At 38.7% G+C, this 23,118-nt stretch overlaps 2 protein-coding genes and 2 long non-coding RNA genes across 5 annotated transcripts; 3 read left to right on the top strand and 1 right to left on the bottom strand.

Annotated features, from left to right (window-relative positions):
* Positions 1 to 607: 607 nt before the first annotated feature.
* LOC143463173 (uncharacterized) lies at positions 608 to 8,272 on the top strand. Its single transcript, XM_076961575.1, has 15 exons — positions 608 to 795; positions 943 to 1,022; positions 1,471 to 1,567; positions 3,556 to 3,618; positions 3,772 to 3,894; positions 4,066 to 4,191; positions 4,435 to 4,554; positions 4,633 to 4,755; positions 5,400 to 5,522; positions 5,721 to 5,843; positions 5,980 to 6,102; positions 6,225 to 6,347; positions 6,990 to 7,255; positions 7,421 to 7,593; positions 7,720 to 8,272. The coding sequence occupies exons 1-15, from the start codon at positions 765 to 767 to the stop codon at positions 7,889 to 7,891; spliced, it is 1,866 nt and encodes a 621-aa protein (XP_076817690.1). The 5' UTR covers positions 608 to 764; the 3' UTR covers positions 7,892 to 8,272.
* Positions 8,273 to 8,848: 576 nt separating this feature from the next.
* Positions 8,849 to 11,070, top strand: LOC143462626 (uncharacterized). Of its 2 annotated transcripts, XR_013118192.1 has the most exons (4): positions 8,849 to 9,005; positions 9,545 to 9,906; positions 10,114 to 10,282; positions 10,478 to 11,070. It is a non-coding gene; the product is annotated as an uncharacterized LOC143462626 (long non-coding RNA). The 2 variants fall into 2 exon arrangements; XR_013118191.1 differs by having other exon boundaries at positions 8,852 to 9,005; positions 10,114 to 11,070.
* Positions 11,071 to 18,476: 7,406 nt separating this feature from the next.
* Positions 18,477 to 19,682, bottom strand: LOC143462852 (uncharacterized). The gene is made up of 3 exons (XR_013118210.1): positions 19,459 to 19,682; positions 18,979 to 19,220; positions 18,477 to 18,873 (listed from the first exon to the last, which is right to left on the bottom strand). It is a non-coding gene; the product is annotated as an uncharacterized LOC143462852 (long non-coding RNA).
* Positions 19,683 to 21,100: 1,418 nt separating this feature from the next.
* On the top strand, positions 21,101 to 23,033 carry LOC143462083 (cholesterol 25-hydroxylase-like). The gene is made up of 6 exons (XM_076960121.1): positions 21,101 to 21,536; positions 21,664 to 21,829; positions 21,892 to 22,025; positions 22,123 to 22,234; positions 22,478 to 22,647; positions 22,719 to 23,033. Exons 1-6 carry the CDS (start codon positions 21,259 to 21,261, stop codon positions 22,789 to 22,791), a joined length of 933 nt encoding a protein of 310 aa, XP_076816236.1. The 5' UTR covers positions 21,101 to 21,258; the 3' UTR covers positions 22,792 to 23,033.
* Positions 23,034 to 23,118: the final 85 nt, after the last annotated feature.

The raw sequence follows: 23,118 nt of genomic DNA, 5'->3' as shown, positions 1-23,118 counted from the left end.
TCATGTTTATATCAGTAGTCTCCGTAAAATGTAGCTGACGACGCAATCACACTAACCAAATACACGAATAATGTTGTACCGATAGCTTAGTTACCGGTATGTAGCCAATACTGTAACGACTAAACGTACACTACCGTTGCCAATGGGCTATAGGCTACAGCTGGACCGTAAGTTGAGTTTTCATTGGCTTCAACATAAACCCGTCAACTGCCTAAGCTATAAAACAGTCTAGGCCTACTAAATCGATCATTACAATACACATTAGTCGAGAAAATATTGTGAACGTACTTAGGCTACCTTACCCGACACCGATACGTTTGCCTTCAAAATAAACATGTTTCTTTTTTTATTAAAATGAACATCAATGTATTCCTGTGACCCATTTAAGAGCCACCTATTACTTAATACTTACGCGTAACATTTCATTCAATACCGGTACCAAACTCCACAGTCAGTTTTCTCTCCTGCTAGGTCTAAGTGCAAGCAATTTTTCTTTGTTTTCACGCAGTTTGATATTTCGTCTATGACGTCAAAAGTTTTGGCGGACTTACCGCCATGTCCATTAAGTTGGCGACATGATTTTGGTGATAATTACTTACCTACTTAGTTGTTTTTTCAAGTCAGCAATTGTGGTTTGATCAGTTAATAGTGCTCTTTGCTGTTCAATGGACTTGTGTTTTGGAATTAGTTTAGCTATGTAGCCACAGTAAAGCTCTGTGTGTGTCTGTATTAAGAAGCTTATACGGATTTTACAGCTGATCAAAATGGGTAAATTGGAAATGAAAATCAAAGAGCGTAAGTTGAATGTTGTCACTATGGTTAATACTTTGACGTCATATTCATTGAGTGATTAACATATCAGTTTCTGCAATCAAATAATGTATGGCGTCCTATAGTTTACAGATATAGCGTTTTTTTGCATTGTTTTATCTATGTTTATAGGTGACGGTTTTTTCTTCATTTTCGGAGGAATTACTTTGATCATTAGTCTAATAGCAAACGCGGTTGCTGTTGTTGCCTTGGTAAGTTTTAAAAATTAAAAACTTTCCGAATACAGCCTCGTTTATTCGGAGCTCGAAAAAACGAAATCTCCGCTATCCGACCTGAAACTGTTAGGAATAGAATTTCTTTCCATGCAGTCTGGAAACCTCGCTAACAGACTCCAACACGGTTGATTTAGAAACGAATATATGCCAAATCAATAGAATAACAAAGAGATACTCGTTAAAGCGGTTTACGACAAATGTTACATATTTATACGTCAAGGTTTAATCATTTTTGTCGGTCGTCTCCCTTCAAAGGGTGTTAATCAATTTTTGTTTGAATTATTTCGGTCGCGGTTGGGTCTTTATTGTAAGCCCAGTTCCTTTTTCGTGTCATAATCTATAGCGTATATATGATTGCTTTTTTAATAGACCTTCCATTACAATTAATCATTTTTCTGATTTTTGTGGTTTTTAAAATGAACAGATAAAAGCGGTCGAAGTTAGCAACCAATGCCAACTCTGTTCCGGTGGGCAATCATCGATGGTGGTACAACAACAAACCAATACAACGAATGACACAGGTGGAAATGATTAAAAACAACAGCTAACATCGCAAATTTATATAGCGATTTTCGTTAATCGAAACACCAACAACCTTTTGGAAAATCCAGGGTCAGTCACTCAGGTTATCGTTATGATGTCATAATAGAAAGATGCAAGTCATGTTTAAATCAGTTGCCCTCAGGGAAATCTCTCTATTATGACGTAAAGTCGTAAAAAGTTGTCTGGGCTTAAAGTACGATAGAACTTAAAATAAACAAAATTTTCAAAACAATTTATCGTTTGGGGAAAAGGAAGATGTGATAGGCTCATATTGACCTGCGAAATTTTGTTTTATTTGACATTGATTCCATGTAAGTAAACGACGTGCGCCACAAAAACATTCCTAGTTGGTTTAGTAACTTTGTCTAGTGTTATATCCTTAAGGTTCATTAAGCCTGTTCACATGGCCACTTTCAAAAGCGGATTCTTTGCGAAAGCCCTTATAAAAGATACCGCGGTATTTTAGCCATTAGGCCTATTGCTCTGGTGTCCACCACTAGCGCGTTAGCACAACTATAACTGGATTTTTAGTGTCACAACAAACTTGCGTTTTAGCGATCTTCCAGTAAAAACGTGTAGTAGAGGGCCGCCGCCAAATCGACCGACTCAATAATTGACTTTCACGCCAGTGACATGTAGACTTTCGTTGCTTTACTCACCTGGCTCATAGACTATAACTGCTGTTGTCATTTTTCTGGCTCTAATTTTATTTTCAGTGATGTCTTGAAGAGCAGATGTGGTCAGGTTAAAATAGTTGAGTTTGATTCATCAGTAATTGGTTCATGAAGTTGCTACTGAGTATAGCATTTGAATTAAAGGTCGGGCAAAAAATAAACAACGCGATACGAGTGTTGTGTTGTAAACCCGGTTTCCGGGAGTCCCCGATACCAAAACCACATTTTTCTACTAGGCTATATTGCCGGTATGGTTTGTGGGCTGGATATCCGAGCGGTTAGTTGGAGCTCTGGCCTCACAATAATGCGGGGGTTTTCGATGCGCAGTCGCGCGTTTTAATGCCCTTGGACATTATTGGGCAAGGTATTGTACATTACAACACCTGCACGTGTTTAGTGTACCCTGTGAACAGTTTCAAATTTGAGCACTACCACCTACAAATCAAAATTGCCTCAGCTGTTATTGATTGTTATTAATTGCCCAAGCTCAGTAACTGGGGTTCAAGCCATCAGGAATTATCACGAAGTTTAAATTGCATCAAGACTATTCAGTCTGAAGATAGAGATTCTGCAATGCCCGGTTGATTGATCCACCTCATTTTGTTCTCAACTGCAGCGAAATTGGCAAATTTTAGGCAAAAGAATCCGCTATCTGCACTTTCCCTCGAAATCAGAACACGGCCAAACCCTGAAAGGGGCTAGCTGCTGATTTATGAAATCTAAGGAATTGTTTACCGAGTATTTTTGACGATTTTTGAAGAAATGGATTTGCATATTTTTGGTGATAGTGTGACAAAGATGATTGACATTTTTATGTCTTCATTCCTTTTCGTTCATCAATTTTTTGTTTGCAACTCAATAACCAGGTTATTTGGTGTTCCAAAATTGTACATCATAAATTTTGTATGTATAACTATAAAAATATTTCATTTTGAGACATTTTTTCATATGTATTGTTTTGCACTAAGCATATTTTGAATGTGGTGGTCAAACGAATTTAGACACGGCTTTCAAAATATTTTGGCTTCCTCCCCCCAAAGCAATCTTATTCTTTCCACGGAAACTAACAACTGATCTTCTGTTACCATTCATCACTTTACTGAAAGAAATGTTTCATTTTATAAATTAGCGTTGCTTTTAATCTATATTCGCCACTTGCTTGGTGAGCCCTGTCATTTAGTGACCCAATGGTGACATCACAATTACCCTGGCATGGTTGTGCATTTTTTCACTATACCCAGCAATATAAAGTTGGTCGGACTTTTTTTAACAAATCACCTGTATTTTTATAGAAACATCCACTCAAAGTAGACAAGCCATTCTTCTTCAAAACAAGATTTTACGATTTTTCGATGGTTTGTTTTTATGAAATGTTTGAAAAAATATTTAGAAATGATATTCGATAGAAACTTTGACATTTAGATCGTTTACGCATGCAAGGGTGTTGTCACCAATTAGCCATAAATCTATTGGCTACAGTTAACTCTCCTCGTTGGCTTAACTTGCAGCAATCGATGAGTGTTCTATCAATGTTGACGACTGTGATGTCAATGCGGATTGTGCTGACACAGTCGGAAGTTTTACTTGCACATGCATCGATGGTTTCGCAGGAGATGGAGTTAATTGTACAGGTGCTGTTATAAAACTCGCTTCGCAAATTACTGTGAAGTTATCAACTAAGTATTGAGTTATACGATATTTATCTCAATTGTGTCTGGTGCAGAGACTACAATTTAACGATAAGGTGAATAGTCTAAGATAGCGACGTAGTTGCTTTTAAAAAATTTTTAAATGTTTTTTAGATGTTGATGAGTGCTTTTATGAATTGCACAACTGCCATATGAATGGTGTTTGTTCAAACTCACCAGGTAGTTTCAGTTGTTCTTGTAAGAATGGTTTCCTTGGGGATGGTGTCAACACATGTGCAGGTAACCAACTAAAATATTTCTGTGGTTAATATTTACATTGCCTTAATTCAAAGTAAGATATGTGCTTATATTATTGCAATGCGGTTCACGATAAATGTTTGAATTTATTTACTTTATGATTTTGATGAAAAACTTGGGAGATGTGGAATACTATTGAGATATGTATGTTAAAGCGCTAAAAGTACTAGTTACAATGTTGGAAATAGACGAAATCTTTTCCCAACAAACATCTTTATTTCACAGATATTGATGAATGCGCAAATAATCGCACTTGTCATCACCTTGCCACGTGTAGGAATATGATTGGCTCGTATTCCTGCACTTGTAATCCTGGTTATAGCGGAGATGGGTTGATATGCACAGGTAGAAATTGATCAAGTGCAAATAGTTTTGTCAACTTGTGTCCAGTTTCTTTATTTATCTCTGCAAACTATGTTTCAGATTTGGATGAATGTGCCACCAACATTGACACTTGTGACACCAATGCTGACTGCACCAACAATGATGGTGGTTTTCATTGCGATTGTCGCACTGGTTTTAATGGAAATGGTACATCTTGCACAGGTAATACAATGACAAGTTCATGCTTCAGCCATGACAAAGAGCACTTTGTTTATGAACATATCACGCTCTCCTTGCCTTCAATATTAGATCCATGTAAAGCAGGTTTCTCAACATTTTTGTCTGTGACATCTCTTTTGTAAATCCCTACCATGTGACCTACCTCTCACAACACAAATATTTGTAACCTATAAAAGCCGAATTTGTGTAAGAGCTGTTCCTTCTGTGAAGAGTAATTGTGTTTTTGCCAACATTGTTTGGTAACTGACTGATTTTAAGTATTTTGAGTGACACAAATTTTAAACTTTAGGTCTAATTTTTTGCTTTAGATCCAAGTCTGCCAAACCTAGTCAAAAAATGATATTTTTTCAGAACATATTAACAGAGTACAGTGGCTTTATTTATTTTTTCCCTTAAGTGTCAAAATTTCTCCTAATGGCTGTTGTGTGAATGCTTTTCGTCACAATAGTTAGGCTGTTGCATATGTATTAGGATGAATGAAGGTATTGATTAATGGTAATTTTAATGAAAAACTTGTGCTTAAGTAAGATATTTTCCTATTTTTTTCACCTTTGCTGGTGATAATATTTACGACATAGAAAATAAAAAGTGTGATCGTTTCAGAGAGAGCAACTTTATTTTCCCAGATATTGACGAATGCTCTACAAACAACCGCACTTGTCATAGCCTTGCAACTTGTGTGAATACCATCGGATTTTATAATTGTACTTGTGATACTGGTTACAGTGGAGACGGGCTGATATGCATGGGTAGAAGCTCATCAACTTTGGTGTAGTATCATAATTAATCGTTTTCTTTGGACTGGAGAAAATCTTGCAAGACTTATTTGGGCATGATTCCTCCTGGCTCGAGCCCCAGTTACCAAGCTAGCTTTGTGCAAGTTCCAATGACGTAGCCAACTTTGAACAGTTTTGATTTTTTATTTATCGTTTTGAACCGTGTTTCAGATTTGGATGAATGTGCCACCAACATTGACACTTGTGACACCAATGCTGACTGCACCAACAGTGTTGGAAGCTTTGATTGCGCTTGTCGTACTGGTTTTAATGGAAATGGTACATCTTGCACAGGTAATACAATGACAAGTTCATGCATCAGCCATGACAAAGAGCACTTGAAATATTTCACTTCATCTATGAACATATCACCTTGTTAAACTTTCAATGTTAGCCATAAAGTATTCAATCACTCAATTGCTTCTTTCAGATATCGATGAATGTTTATTAAACGCTGCTGGCTGTCATGTGAATGCTATCTGCAACAATGTTGATGGCAGCTTCTCTTGTGCATGCGCTGATGGCTATGCTGGTGATGGTTACGCATGTGCAGGTATGCCTGACATTTTACTGTTATAGAAAGTAATAATTGATGTTTGAAGTGATGAAGTACTAGATAACTAGAGCATTGTAGATTAAAGGCAAATTTGCATTTTGATAAGTTTCTTGCCTCAGATATCAATGAATGTTCATTAAATACGGACAACTGCGATAGCAACGCTGTCTGTTCAAACTCACTCGGCAGTTTCGTTTGTACTTGCATTGATGGTTATTTTGGAGATGGAGTCAGATGTTCAGGTATAAATTTTAGTGAACTTTAGAAATATAAAGATTTTAGCTATCAAAAGTATACCTTAATGACAGTCGATGTACAAGAAATGCTTCCACGATAGATTGCAAATGTGTCCGGATTGATGCTGAAATTATTTATTGATTCTAACAGAAGTGAGTTTTCCTAAAGGTTTTCGCTCATTTTATGATAATAATTACAGCGCAACATTAGCGATAAATACAAGCTAGTAACTGTTCAACAACTCAAGCACCCCATTTTTCAAGGAATTTTTCTACAAACATTTTGTATACTTTGTTGCTTTATTCTTGGATATGAATGTTTAGGAATATGCTTCAATGCAAGCTGTGCCATAGCTTACCCAATGAATGTGCCTCATATACGTTATATATAGACCACAGGTGGCTGTAAGCTGAAGGGTAAAAATCTTTCAACATACAAATCAAATTTAAGCACAGTACCAAGTCTTATTAGCCAAAATATTTTTTGTAATAAACTTAGTATTTAGTGTATTTAGTATATATAATAAAAACTTTATGACAATATGACATTTTTCTTCCAGTTTGAGTTTGAGTTTAATTTGAGCTTATTTAAATCTGAAACACACTTAACAATTGTCCGCTGACGCTGTCCCATTTTTCTATCTTCAGGCGAGGTTGTGGAATTTAACTTTCCAAGTGTTGCCCAGACAACCAATTACATCAAATATCGACCGAGTCTTCCATCGTTGTCTGAGGCCACCCTATGTCTGTGGTTTTACTCGACCAAGGGTTCATTTGAATATGCTGCTTTGGCCGCTTATAACGTGACCAGCGAGTACAACGAAATGCTTCTTGGAATTGCATTTGGCGGATTTGTACTGGAAGCTGGTTTTGGTTCCATGATGTTTCCATGGACAGTTGAATCAAACAGATGGGTGCGTATGATGCATTGTGTGCACTACTGTGCTGTAGATCCAAGTAGTTTTGTTAACATTGAGTTAACGTTAGTTCTATCCATACAGCTAAGATGAAATTGATTCTACCATTGTAACACCACCCGTACTTTTATGAAATTCAAAGATGAATGTTCAACTTTGCAGACTCATCTTTGCGTCTCGTTCAAAGAACGGACGACTTCGTCCTTTTATGTGGATGGAGAGCACCGACAGACTTCAGGACACACAGGGCAATTAATTCCTGGGGGAGGGACGTTGATATTTGGCCAGGATCGGACTGTATTCCAAGGCTTGCTCCTGCAAGACGTAGCTTTCCAGTAAGTGGTGAACATAAAATCTGTTTAAAGTGGATAATGTGGTTAAAACGCGATGCAGTCCGTTGCAGATACACGCTGTTGTTTTCACGTGAACTCGTGTTTTGTGCAGTGTTGTATATTTCACAGAGGTAGCATGCAAAGCGTCATGATGTGGCCGAGACAACTCAGTGCTTCTGAAATCAGCGAAATGGCGCGGACTTGTGTTGCTCCAACCGACACCGTGGTTCACCTGGCATTGTCCAACGTTGATATATTTGGTGACGTCACCACTTCCGACGCTGAATGCAAAACAATTTAGAAGATGTAGAAAACCACTGTAAATTCACTCACTCTTACAAATTCATAACGACTTTGCTGCTCGCATACAGATGTGTTTCTCTACATAGCTCGGTCGATGAAATGCGCTTGTATGCATGATAAGCCTCACAGGCAAGATTTGGAGTTAATTGGCTTAAGTGAGATTGTTGGACACGAGCAACTTTAAATGTCACCTGTTTTATTGATCGATACTTTTCATGCGATTTGTTCATATTACCGTATTTTTATTCAAATATTTACCAATTATCCGTTTTTATTATATCTTCTATGTTTGATGCGTTTGTTGGCATGAACATTTACGGATATTTTTAGTAATAATAACATTTTTATTACCGTAAATAAAACACTTGTATTCAGTCAACTTTCATTTTAATGTTCCGGCCGTCTTCTTCTTTCCACTTCATTGCTTTCAATCTACGTCATCGTCATCGGTGAATTCACTGAACGTATTTAAATGCCAGCTTCACACGCCTCATGCCTAATGCGATCTCCTCGACTGCCAGTGTCAAATATTTTTGGAAGTCGAACAAGCTTTGCAATCATTGAATTGAACGACTGCGAGGAAAGTTAGCTGCGTTAAACAAGGCAGTCGCAATAGCCAAGATTGACATAGAAATAGGTTAAAATTAGAAAGATAAATATATCTATTACGTGATTACTATTATATTAAAAATACTCTTAATCTAATCAAAGCAAAACTAATAGTAACATTAGGAAGTATAAAACGCACAAAAATATAGAAGCTATTTAGTCCGATAGCAGAACGTCCCTTTGGTACGACAAACTAATTACGTCAATGTTTCTGTGTCGAAGTTTATTGCGTCAACTTGGTTGATTTTCATTTTCTATAGACATCATAGATTGCAAGTTTAAGCTGAAAATTACTCCTTAGCGCTTTACGAGGATAATTTTGGAAAGAAGCCAGACTTTAATTAACGCGCACAGCGCCGAATGCCAGATGACGTCACAATAAAGAAACTCGTGGTCATTTTAGTTTGACGGTGGCTGAGAAGGTCGCAGATGTGAGAAGTTGTGCGTTGGCTTGATCAGTTCAATATTACAGCGCAGAGTGAAAGCTTGCTCTTATAGGTTTGGTGAGTTGAACATTCAGTATTTTGTTGATAGTGATACAAATGCTTATGATAGTGGTAAATTTTGTGTAAACTTGTTAGTTTAACTTATTTTGTTGATTTCATGATCAAGCTAACTTAGTATGTTGTAGCACAATTGTATTATTACCATCTTGCATGTTTTGTAAAACTTTGGGTTTTATCACTTTTTCCTTTTCGGTAATTGCGCGTGAGCATGGTCTTTATTGTGCTATGACTAAATGGCTGAAGATTGTGAGACTGTCAGTTTGAAGTTTTGGTTTCTTGAATATATTTTCGGCTGACGTCAGATCTACATCAGTTATTTAAACTGGTTTATAGCTTGCTAGGTTATATAAGTACAAGTTAGCTTTCAAACCGGTTTTGGCTTGTTATATTTTTGTAAATAAACATCCCGTGAATAAATATAAAAAATTTTGTAAGTTACTATCATAGACTCTCATGATATAATAAGTTTTTACCTTGTTAACTTCAGATGCAAAACAGCGTAAACTATATCTTGAATCGAGCCATTATGTTTGTAGGTTCAAGCGATGATTCTCGGATCAACAAGCCGCCAATGATTCACCAAATCGCCAATGACGTTCACTTTCCAGAAAGGTTCTGTCTTCCAGCGCAGAGAAGTTTTCATTCTTATGCAGCTACTTCTCAGAATTAGGAATTTCATGGAATTTCAATTATTTTTGGGGTTTTTTGGTCTGTCGCTATTTCAACGAAAAAATCGGACGTTCATAATTACCTTTCCATACTTCACGCTAACTGAATTTAAATGTTTCATCATACCCTGTAGATAAGTAAACCTAACTTAAATCTTTTTTCTAGACTTAATCACATACCCAGTAAAATCCAAGCAGCTTCAATGACTGGCTGTGTGACCTCGAGTTCGGTGAGAGTGAAATAATCACTTTTTTGTTTCTTACGATCCATTTAACAAAATTAAAGACACGTCTTAGCCGAGTGAATTATATGGCGGGTCTCTAGTGGACACTGATTCACTGAATACTAATAATGTTTTCCGAGTTTTCAAGAAATTTTCCATTCGTATAAGGTGGAGCAACGTTAGAAAATACACTGTTCAAATTTTTCTTTAAAGCTTGTCGGTTGCTGACCTGGATTTCGTACATGTTGGTTTGGTGGAGCTGCTTAATATCCCGCTTCACCTTGTCGTGGAAAAGCAGGAGAAGTCGACCAATGGGCCTGGATCTAGAGATGAGTTCACCGTGAAGGATGTCCTTTCAAATTTTGACATCGGGAAGTCGGAGGTCATGACTCATGACGTAACTGAGTTGGCATGCTTTCATGTGATAGGGTAGAGAGCTGCAGCCAGTGCGCTCCATCACACTGCTGTTCTCGATCTTGTTGTGCCACGTGGCTCCTTAACTGCGCCACAGACAGCGCCTATTAAAGCGTTCAACTTTCTCTTCTGTCACGTATATGTAAGACTTCACATTTTCTAGGTTGTTTGCTTTCATTACGATTTCGTGGCAGATGCTGAGATGTTGCTTGAAGACTGTTTGTTGGTGCTGATGAGTGATGACCATTGAACCTTCCGCATTCGGTTGCAAAAGCAATCATTAGTTTCTGAAGGCCACTGATCAAGGCAAAGTTATCTGGGAGAGATCCTTTAATTGTTCACCAACTTCCGCGCTGTCAGTTACTGACCTGATGAACCGTCCTGATCTCGGTATTTTTCTGGGTTAGTCGGATAGAAAAAATAAAGTCAATTGATGACTTGCTGTTTCTATAATGCTGCCTTGTGATTCGGGCTAAAAACAGTTGGCTAGGATTCATAAACGCACAAAAAGTATTCTGGCGATAACTTGGCCAACAACACAGAGCAAAGAGATATCTCTACAGTTGTTACAATCACCTTTACTATTTGTTACGATCTATGCGTCTCTCATGCTTGGGTGTTCCAACATTTAAATAACATTTCCAAATACAGTTGTTTGTTTTTAAGATACAAAGCTCATAAATTGCCAGTGTTTGATTCTTACTCGTTTACATCACAGTGGTTATTTCAAAATTATTTGCTAAAAACGTGACACCTTTTTTTGCGGGTTTCTTGCCGTGCTCAGACATTGGTCGTTACTCTGCCTAATCCGCCTATTCCTCTTTTAATGTGCGGGCTTGCTATCGATGGCAGCTTGGAGCGCTTTCAATTTTTCTCTGCTCCAGTTATTTTCTGCAGCTTTAGGCAGTCAACAACTTGTTCTGTTTTTTTTTCGGGCTTGGAGGGCAGATACATAGACATAAAATAGATCGAGCGTAAAAGGCAATGCTGACAGTCACGATAGGTTCAGAGACACGTAGCCTACAGGAGGGATTAGTTAAGCAGACGTCATGGGATTAAGTTTGCGGCCACATCAATTGAAACTGGCAAGATCGATGCCTAGTTTACGAGAAGAAGCCTCATCCAGTGAGCATTTAGTAAGCTTGCAACTTCTAAATCGAGGTCGCTTAGGAGGCTGGGTAGGATATGTTGTGTATGGTGTCCATCTAGTGGTCGCCTTTTCTATCACTAAATGGCGCCATAAATAATTTTACTGCATCTGCTGCACTAGCTGGGTATCGAACCCGCTACCTCCATGCCAGCAGGCAAATTTTATCCTGAACCGCTGTACACAGGAATCTATTTTGTTGTAAATTTCAAATATATATCTTTCGAAATCACTGAAATAAAAAAAATTTTATTCTGGAGGACTGGGCTCTCGATTCTTTCACTGCGCTTCTACCGCTTGTTCGGTGGTTTCATGCCATGGACCAGATGTCCACCTTTCTGTATTTACTCTGCTATGGCCGGGGATCGAACCTGGAACCTCTAGCACCGAGTGCAGTGTCCAAGCACACGAGCTATGAAGTTGCACACGTATATGATGTGGTGTAACAAATATAACCTACGATGATGCATCAGTTGTTAAATTTCGAAAAGGGAAAGACACAGGTCATATGGCTCCACAGAGAGCTGAACTCGGTAAATTTTGCTCCGATTTCTGTGACAGACGTCGCAAGCTATAACTCGTCTGGCCTAATCGTCAATTATTAGCACAGATACCATCATCACATCAGCTGAAAAAAAAAATAAGTTAAAATTTGTGATGAATCAAAGCCAGAACCTTTGCACCGATGTCAATGACAGAAGACGCGATTATTTCTGTGAAGTATGCCTTGCTCCTGCTCTGCGTATAACCCTTTGATCGTCAGGTTGGCCGACTGCCATTTATTTCAGCTTACGGTCGATTCAACTCTGGAACTTTACCACCTACGATGAAACCAAGGATTTCCACAGATGTTGGTTGGGTCATCCTGAGCTTAATTGTTCTAGAAGTATCTTCCTCGACTATACAGAAATCGAATTGACCTGAAAATGTTCATCAATATTGTAACACCGAGATAAAAGGAAAAGTGACTTCGACGTGATTTGAAAATGTAACCTTATGACCTTACATTATGGCCGTGGACCAGGCTGCTTACATTTTATTCACGCAAGAGTGGCTTAAGAGCTTAAGGCCGGGAATCGAACCTGGAACCAACCAAACCGAGAGCAGGGTCGAGTCACACGAGCTACGAATTAACTCATGTAAACGATGTGGTGTAGCAAATATGACTACGTACATGCACATAAGTCGTTAAGTTTGAAAAAAGAAAGGTACAACCATGCCACTGCAGGGGGATCTGAACCCAAGATCCTTCGCTCCGAGTCCTGCGATTACTATCGCGAGCTACAACTCGTTTAACTTGACCTTCCTTATTCAGCACTCATATCATCACCAGGTAATAAAAATGAAAATATAATAAGTTCAAGGCTTTCAAAAATCGATCCCAGAACATTTATACCAATGAAATTAAGACTAAGGTTGAATCGTCCAGGAACCTTTCTTCAGTACCAGACCATAAAACTGAGATGAGAATAAGAAGTGCTCCGCATGTGATTTGAACACGCCACTTTCTGATTTGTAGTCAGTTGCGCTACCGTTGCGCCACAGAGTTGTCATTTTTACAAGGTAGTACCAGCACGCAACACGACAATGAAAGGTATACATGCAACGACATCACATGCTATGTCGTGATGCAAGAAGGCAGAATTTGTACGACCCTGTTATATTTTTTGTTTTGCCTTAAATTGCAAACACGCGTGTTTCGGAATAGACGATCCAAAAAAATTCTCACCACTGCACCGTCCCATAACCCAATTGAGCCCGTCCTAGCAGACGCATCAGTTCCAGGAACGTAGGTAACTTGGGGCAGTTGACCAGATTCCTCCTCCCTGCATTGCGTTTTATTCAACCATGAGCTGGCCGTCTATAGCATTGGGTCAGAGCACTGGTTTTGTTGAATCGCACCATTGTCTGTATTATTAAGCATTTTGCCAATAATGTGTATTCGTGCATTCATGGTTAAATGAGACAACAGCTACATTCTTGAAGAATAAAAATACGCTTACAAACAATTAGACACTACTGGCATATGCGACCCTTGATGGGTAGTCTACACGTTAATGATATTAAAACTTTTAAAGGAATTATCTTAACTATGAAAAGGAAACATGACTGCCAAGGAATCGAACTCGGGACCTAAGATAAGACGATGAGGTGTTTAAGGTCTGAGCTACAAACCGGCTTCTTTCAATGCCGTTAATTTCAGTACATTAAAATCAAATGTAAATGGTCAAAAAATATACCCAGCGTGGAAGGGAATCGAACCCTAAACCTTATTCGAAATCCCATTCAGAAAGATTGTGCTTGCACTACATTTTAGGGCTGTTGGGATCTGCTTTGACACAGTTGTTTTTTGTTTATATATGTTGTGACATTTGACTCATTCTAAGAAACCGATTCTTGAACAACATGTGACAAGGTTTTCTTCTCCACAATAAATTTCTCACTTTTTAAGCAGTCAAGTTGGCAACTTTACTGATTTTAGAGCGAAATACACAAGTTAAACCATAACATTATCAATTAATATAACCCACACACAAAACATACAAAATCTACACAGTAAATGTAAAACTGAATACAATGAAACAGAAATTAGCGCAATAGATGCAAAATAAATATGATGACAACAGAATACAATATGACAAACTTAATTGTAACTTATTAATAAGCCGTGCCATTTATAAAGACGCGGGTTCCAATGTTTTATTAGCTTCCATCACTAAACTGATATACTCCCAAATTGCTAAATATTGTTTATATGTTTTCGATAGATATGTTTCCCAATTGGTTTTCTTTGATGCCAAAACCATTACTCACGAAGTGACGCGCAGTGTCACTGATGAAAGCTCGTTATCAACCAATCATCGGGCGGCGACGACAAATTTATTATTTATTTACTAGGTTTAAAACGTGCACGAATAATGGTATTATTTTGCGGACGATAGCGGGCAAGTTAAGTTGATGAGATGTTTGTTTCAGCAAAAATGCCAAATCACAAGTCATGGCTTCATCAGCATACCAGCAAATAATCATGGTCGAAAATCGAACGATTTGCTATACGAACTTTATGTTGCTGCCGCAACTAATCGATTTTTTATATTTATATTGTTACACAATTCTATATTAGAATTTTACTGCATTATATTTTATTATATTGAACCAATGATACTGTTTTGCGGCCACAAGTTCGGAAACACTTAATCCTTACGAATATTTTTACGAGCTAATATATTATTGTGACCGTCATTGGAACTCCAGAACACAGGAAAGATTTGGAAATGACCTTTAACCTGTTTCCAATCACCAATCAGCAATCAGTCGTGTGTCGATTTCGATTGCGGTTTTTAGCACGTGACAAGCGTTACTTTGTTGTGTATCATGTTGTTTGTTTCATTTATATTGCATTAGCATTGTGTATTTTATATATTTTATTAAAAGAATTAAGTTACCGTGAGGCTTTATTGCATGGTTATGAGGATTGCAAACAAGTGTTTCCCAGTGATTTACTTCCAACCAATTTATATTGTTTTGTGCGGAAATATTTGGACATGACCTTTAACCTGTTTCCAGTCACCAATCAGCCGTGTGGCGAATTCGATTGCGGTTTATTGACGATTTCAATTTTATTATGTATCATGCATTTGTATAGTTCATTATTTCTAGAATTTTGTATAGAACTTCCATATTTTGTATATTGTAAGAATTAAGTTACTATGATCTTTTAACCGATGATAATTAGGGTAGTCTACAAGATTAGCCAGAACCTGTAACCATTAAGAGCCGAGGACCATCAGTTAGAAATTAAGACCATTTAGATTGGAAATGCAAGAATTTGTGACGTAATATGCAGTGCGACGTACAATGCAGTGACGTGATGTGAAAACTAAAACACGGCAACGGTATAAATATTGCAAAGATAATATAGAACACTTTTATAGAAAGTCATGTTGTCGTCGTTCCATCAGAGAAGCTTGAGCGTGCGTCTTAGGCACAGGATCAAAAGACGACTTCTTTTGGCTGAAAAAAATATAGAACAAAATCTTGATTAAAAGTACGAAGCCATAGAATTAAAGCTGATGTAGGCCTAGGCCTGCTATAACGCCAACGTTAAAAATTTACAAAAAATCTAACGGACTTAATGCTGGTAAAAGCTTAAAATTGACTTAAAATTTAAATTGGTGTTGCCAAAAAGTTGACTGCTCTTAGTTTTTGAAGCCGTTCCACCGCGTCAAGGTGGCAGTCATTGGAACGGTTCTTTGGGAACGGGGAGAATCCCCCACTTCGCTACTGATGGGCGTAGAGAAGCGGGATAAAGACCGTTGTAACAAGCCAAATATTTTTCTATATATTATGTAATTTATACCTTTTTAAAATAGGATTTGGTACGTTACGATGCGACCACCTTCTCTTAAAGCCAGGGGGAGTCCGCCCAACCGTTGGTCGTTGTTTCATTTCATATAATTACCTGCAACCTGTAAATAACCGTCGCAATCGCGCAAAATGAAACAACGAGGTTGGGCGGACAAGCATTTGGGGACCCAAGAAGAAATATTTTAAAGATTTTTCTATGAAGGAAAAGACAAAAACAAAACAACAACTCATGACCCTACCTCATCTATGAAATGTTAGAAGGGCCTAGTCGTTATCGCGCGGTGTGGTGTGGTGTGAGAATTTTATACAAGGCAATAAGAGAAGGCAGGTGGTCGCGTTAGATGTTGTGGCCTATTGTTGTTTCAATTTTATTTGACTGAAAATGCAGTCAACAAGACCGAAGTGCGGTCAACCTAGGATTGTTTTACTCTGTAATACTTTACCTGATAACCTGAAAAAAAAAAATAGTTGAAACCAACACCGGTAACTCAAACCGGCCATACAGTATGTGAATTATCTTTTTAAGGTTGTGTTTGTTTTAGGTTACGTTGCGCACTAAGGCACCGATCCAACCGCTGCATTAGGTTGGAGTGCCAGAATAAAGAAAAGTATAGAATCTTATGCCTAAAATAAAATACAGTAAGTATAAAAAATAGAAATGTAACTGCATTGGAGTCGATGGACATAATGGGAATAACTAAATAGAATTGTGTGGTTCCGAAAACAAAAACCCTAAAAGTTTATTCGCAAGATTGAAATAAAATAGTGCTGGATAACCTAAGCGAGCTACACCCTAGGAGCACTATTTTATCTGGGGACCCACAACAAACCCCATAAGCGTCGAATTGTTTGTGACTGTGGCTTAATGCCCCGTCGGACCTACTTGTTTCATTCAGTGCCGCCATCTAGTGGAGGCGCGAAATGTCAGAGGTCCCTACCCTATTCTACACGGCACTTTGTCCCCCTAGGATAGGGTTGTGAGGGTGCAGGCTAGTATAAGGGCGCGAGGGCAAAATGTTCATAATTTGGGCCGGGGACACTGGATCGCTTTGGGCTTGGCGAACCCAGTGCTGCATCGGGTCCTGCACCCTCCCGACGATAAAACACAGTCAACAAACAACAATATAAGACAGAAGAACTCACTGACTCCAACTATGAGAGAAATAAGACAAGCGATAAAACAATACACAACAACAATCCCATCAATTTTAAGAGATAGAGAAAGTCATTATGCCATCGACTCCAGCACCTGCACTATCTTATTTGTTACTGGTTTTAGATAACTGTCCTTTGGTTAAATTGCAAAACAGTTATATTGAAAAAATGTTTAAAAATTATCTTTGCATTTATGGTAAAATGTAAATGTAACAGGTATCAAAATAAGCAATAGTTAATCTGCTCCATATTATTATTGCTATTATGTTAACACCCACAATTAATAGCAAAATTATTGTAACAAAAATACTATCATTGTAAACTATCCAACATGTAAAGGGCCTAAGCAAACAAGATATTTGAAAATTCACCTCGGATCTTCCAAACTTTACTACTTCAGGTACATTTGGGATATACCCTTCCTGAAAAAAAATTACCATCGCATTTGCATTGACGCCCTCTACCGACGACAAAAATAATAGAAAAAGAGAAGGAAGGAAGTAGAAAAACACACAAAAATACAAAAATACGAAATGTCCCTGTCTTTCATAGAGGTGAATTTAATGAATTTTTATAGAAGTTATATTAGTCTGATAACATAATGTCCCATTGGTATAAAATGTCCCTTTTGCTGCACTACATGGTTTAACATTTCTACACCAGGGGCGCAATGTGCGATGGTAATGCCGCCTGAACCGTAACCTACGATGCACTGGCGCGCCGGCAACTTGTCGTTGGAAGCTTTCTCTCTCTTCCGTGTTTGTCTCATCGCCACTTCTTCTCATCGTCCCTCGTCGGTTACCAGCGCGCTCCTAACATTATAACGCTCTGCCACTAAATATTGCTTTGGTTGGTTGGTTGGTTGTTGGACTTCCATGAGACCTTAAAAGTAACAGAAGGGTCAACCCATGCTTCTTTCTATTATATTTTTTTCGGTTTTGCTTGTAGTGACGTCATTTTGTTGTCATGTTGATGTAGATGGCGCTAAAAAATCTCCGAGTATTGCCTTGCTGCGGGGAGTAATTTTATTTGTTACAACTAGCCCCGGTCTACCCTACAGCTCCACCTTGCATCACCGAATATATTGTCAACACAAGCTGTCGTCCTTGCTCCGTTCAAAGTGTACAGTTCTTTGCAACTGAAGCGACAGACTGAGCCGAGCTTCTCACTGTCGTCACACTCGACGAATCCGTTGTCAATATTTAGGGCAGGACAAAATTCTAAAACCAAACACGCTCCTGCTGAGCCATGGCATCGTGATGTTGACAAACGTTGTAGCAAGATAAATGATGACGTTAAAGGTATGCATGCAATGATTGCACACATTGTGTTGTGATGTTACAAAGCTAAGCTTATACCAACATGTTACATACATATTTTCACTTTGCTTTGGAATAGAAGACTTGAATTGGAACGCTCGCCACTACTCCACTCTATAGCCCTGCAAGTGTCAAATATTTTAAAAAGTCGAGTAAACCTGGCGAGCATTGAAGTGGTTTATTGAACGACTACGAGAACATTTAGCCGCGTTAAACAAAGTAGTCTTACTGAACGAGGGCATTCAGCGACATGGCTTTGAGGAAAAGTTGAATTGAAGGCACATTTGTGATCATGTATTTTCATAATCGTATATTTCACATTATTTGCACAACACGGTAGCGACGTCAGAAGTGGTAATTCTCTCTAAGCCGGTATGTGCAAAGTGGGACACCCCCTGTGTAGAGCGGCCGGTAGTTGAAAATCCCACTGCTCCTGTGTGGGAAATACCCAACATGCATCATGACGTTAGTTCTGATCGATTCTGGCCGAGGGTAGCTCGGATACCACCGTTGTGACGTCACTTGGCCACCAGATTGGAGGTTCAACGAGCGAGCAGGGAAAGCCGAGATCTGTGGAGATAAGTGAGCTCTCGCTTGTATGTTTACTATTTATTGTCTTCATAATTGTTCATAGTATTCAAATCCAGTAGCAAGCGCCACAAAACTAATTATTACATCATACGTCATTCCCAACCACACGTTAACCCACTCGACGTGGATTCCATTCGCATACGCGCCCCACGTACTGTTGACATAATTCAAAATGACGTCAAACATTCTGTCGGATGCGATTTCGACGAGGGTCGCGTTTCTTGCGGCGCATAACCTCACCGCGTTCCTGTAGGCTTCTCCTGTTCCTCGCGAGTAGAGCAGCTCGATGCAGGCTCCGTCGAAGATGAAACCGCCAGCGCAGGACTCTGGCACAAGCATGTGCGTTAGGTTATTGTGTGCAATGAAAATGTGCGTTAGGTGATTGTGTGCTATGAAGGTGTGCGCTAGGTTAGTGTAAAATGCTTGGTATTGGTTAGCACCAGCGTTGCACAACAGCGACAAAAGATTACAAAATTAGAATGAACTAAATAAGCAGAATCAACGTTAATTAATACAAAGTTTCGTCAAAATGCAAAACCTCTTTCACTAACAGACGCTATTTACCTCTTAGCGCCGCTCCGAGTTGTTTGGTTTCATCTGAGTCGCGTAAGCAGGTTCCTCGAAATTTCGATGTCGGTATCTTCAAACAAATTTCCTCGGAATCGCAAGACGCCGATTTCTTGATGAAACTCAAAAACACGCAGACACATACGACCGCCAAGTATTTTATTCTTCCTCTGCAGCTTTAACTGCTTTATGCGCAATGTTTTGTACCTTTCACGTTTTAATTAATAGGCCTACTATTACTATATTAAGTATAAATAAACGTGCTAAGTTAACTAAAATTTTAGCGCCAGTTTGTTCTTTGTTAAATTTTTCCTTTATAATGCTCGCCATGGGTTTTTTTTAATCTTGATCTCATTAAAAACAATTGAGCGAAAGACAATTGCCCTCTCGCTTTTTATTTTGCCCACTTCTAAAAAAAATTCTTTTTGACAGGTTGTGACAACATAAAAGATGACGCTTCTATCGTTTGCGTGGTTGGTTGATCTCCTTCCTGACAAGTTCAGGCGCCAAAAATTGTTAAAATAACTAAATGTTAGACGGCTTCGTGCTGAGCACAGTTTAACTTTTGTAGGAAAAGAGGCGACTTAACTTCAATCAATTGCTGCTGAGTAGGATGGCAGCATCCGATCTTCAATCTTTGTTGGTTTCGGCGACAATTCAACTGAATATCTGTTGGTTTTGTGGCAACGTTTTAAACAAACAAATCAAAACCGAACCAAAAGATCGATTAATATTTGATATGACAGATCGTTCATCAATCAATCAATCATCCTGTCACAGATATCGCGCTCCGTAACTCTGAAACAGATAATAGCATCTGATTGTATGTTATGAAGTGTGAAGTAGCACCATCTACAAACCTCAAGTTTATTCAAGTCTATTGCTTGTAGCCTGATTATAAAATTTCATTAGACTCAAGCCTATCACAGAAGCCCAGGAGTGAGGCGGCTGCTTTCATCGTCCGTAGATAATTGGCCATTGTTTTGTCATCTACAAAACAACTTGCATTCACAAGCATTTTGTTTCGCTCCGCACTTTACAACTCGATTTGTCAGATTTTTTTCTATTGATTTAGTTCATTTGTTCCGAAATTTCTCTGTCAAAATCGGACAGCAGGGTTTCCGGATTATTGGGGTAATACGCATAGAAAGAAATCCGTTCTTGTAGTTTTGTACCGGATAGCGGAGATTCCGGTTGTTCAGGGCTCGAATTAACGAGATCTGAATGCATTCATATTAATAATTGCAGCTTTGGCGCGTTTTGTTATTTGTGACGTAAAACTTGTTTTCGTGGCAGCACTATATCTAGAAGACTAACCCTAAAGAAAGCAAACGGAAAAGTCAATCCATCACGCGATTGCAGTGAGCGGGCTTCCTACACGAACAGTGAACATTGCAAGTGGATAAACTACTTAACTATAAAATGTTCAAAACACCGATGACTTAGTCACAATTGAGTTTTTTCAAAAATGAAATGAATAAATGCTTTGAAAATAATATGGATAACGAAATTTCAAAAGAAAGTTTTTGGAAAGGTTTCCATAACTCAATAATTTCATTACAACTCAAACTTGTAGAAACAATCTACATTCTAGAAGGTATCGACTCACAATCATTTTTCAGTTTGTCAGTAGGCAAAAATTTGCTACGTTCCGGAAATGAATCGTGACCAGTCAGGGGAAAATATGTGAATCTAAAGGCGTGAACCCACTCTGGCTGAAAAGCAAATCTAGTCAGAAAGCGATCTTAATTTTTGCTCGTCCCACCCGAAAGCTCCGTATAGCTTTATCACGTCACAATGACTGGTATTGGATCATCTAAGAAGTTAGATGAAGCCAAGAAAAAGCCTGACCCCGGCATCACCGTAATCAGAATATTTCTGCTCAGTTCCTTGTGGTTGGTTTACCAGAATTCCGACCAAGTTCAATACGTCATCGACTGGTATTGGAACTGGTTACGTCATACGTGGTGGTACAATACAGTCTATAATGAGACTTTGTACGTTATAGCGCTCACCTTTCCTATGTACCTGATGTTTAGATGCGTAGATAGACTTGGCATTGGAGCAAAGTATAAGTAAGTCTTAGAAAACTTAAGTCATAGCCTACTAACGAAGTGAGACAAAAACGGAACCCTATGGTTAATATTAATGCATATATACTGGACTGCAAAAGTTATAGAACAAATTTTGTCCCTTGGGCAGAATCAGCAGCGGTGCTGGTAATTGGGAAGACAAAGGTTGTGGTGAAACTGGCTTCGAGACGCTTGAATATTTTTGCATCTTTGGATTTCTTGACACTTTCCACGTTAAGCATTACGCGGGAGTGCCCGAGGGTGTCATAGCAGAGAAAAGAAATCATTGGATTCAGGTAAAAGTGGACCTTCTTCTCTGATATTTGTGGTTGGAACTCTTCTTTATTTCTTATTTAAGATCACAAGAGCTCTACCAGAAAATGCTCCTATGCTAAAGGACATCGCCGTTCATCTACTGCTCAGTGTCGTCATATTCGACGCCTTATTCTTCGCGCTACATCTGGCCTTCCACAAGAGTGCTCTCTTTTACAGGTAGACTACAAAGACAAGGTGAACTTTATAGGCCAAAAAGCAGCAACGTTAAAGCTTACATTGCAAGCATTTTCCGTCATAAAGTGATGTTGAACAGGATTTTTCACAAGCAGCATCACACCCACGATTTTGTCAATGTCAAAGTGACCAACCGTCTTCACTTTGTGGACAGATTGGCCACAGTTCTGACAGCTAATTTCGGCCTCAAGGTTTGTCATGGATTGGTTTAAAAATTTTCGCGCTTTTGTGATCCAATGTAAAACCAGTGTAGTCGGTTTTACGATACCTTTAGTTATTCTACTTTCATTTTGATACTTAAAATTCAACTTCGAGTATTGGGGCCAGATGCTCGAAAATTTACGCTTTTATTGTTTGCTGCTGAATTTATATTACTGTGCGGTTGCCCTTGATGTGTAACTTTTATTAAATCCACAAAACTGACGTCATCGCAGGTGGTAAGCGCTCATCCATTGACTAGAAGTATCTTTACTTTTTTCTACGTCCTTGTGCTCATCCTAAACCACAGTGGCCTTGACCTGCCTTATTCTTATGAGAAGATTGTGCCTTGGGGAGTGATAGGCGGCCCTAGACGACATTTTGAGCACCACGAATACGGCGCCAGGTAAGTGGCGTAGACATCAAATAATCCTTTAATACGTAAAGGAACCTGATGCATCTTACATGCGCTTCCAGATACTACCAACCGATCTTCACTTACCTGGACACCATGCTAGAATGGATGAGACAACGGAACAAGACAGATTGAAATTACACAGGTTTCAGCGACATATTAGGAATCAACCATCAACCATATACCGTTCCTGTATTACTTACCACTCATACTGTATATCTTGCATATTACCCTAGTGAGACATTATATCGAGTCCTGGTAACACGTTACGTTAGAAATTCCATATTTGTATTTTTTCTGAAATCGGTGTAGTACCTACGTATTATGTGGCTTTTTCTGTTTCAATCAACATTAAAGTTAATCGGTTAAACCTCGAAGCATTGAAGCAATAGCACTACTGGGTATTGAAAACGGCTCGCATTCCTGCGAGCCGCACACCTAACTGCAGCCAAATATAGTCCG

The sequence above is a fragment of the Clavelina lepadiformis genome, chromosome 6 (genome assembly GCF_947623445.1).
Source record: "Clavelina lepadiformis chromosome 6, kaClaLepa1.1, whole genome shotgun sequence".
Taxonomy (NCBI): Eukaryota; Metazoa; Chordata; class Ascidiacea; order Aplousobranchia; family Clavelinidae; genus Clavelina; species Clavelina lepadiformis.
This window is presented reverse-complemented; position numbering and strand designations above follow the sequence as displayed.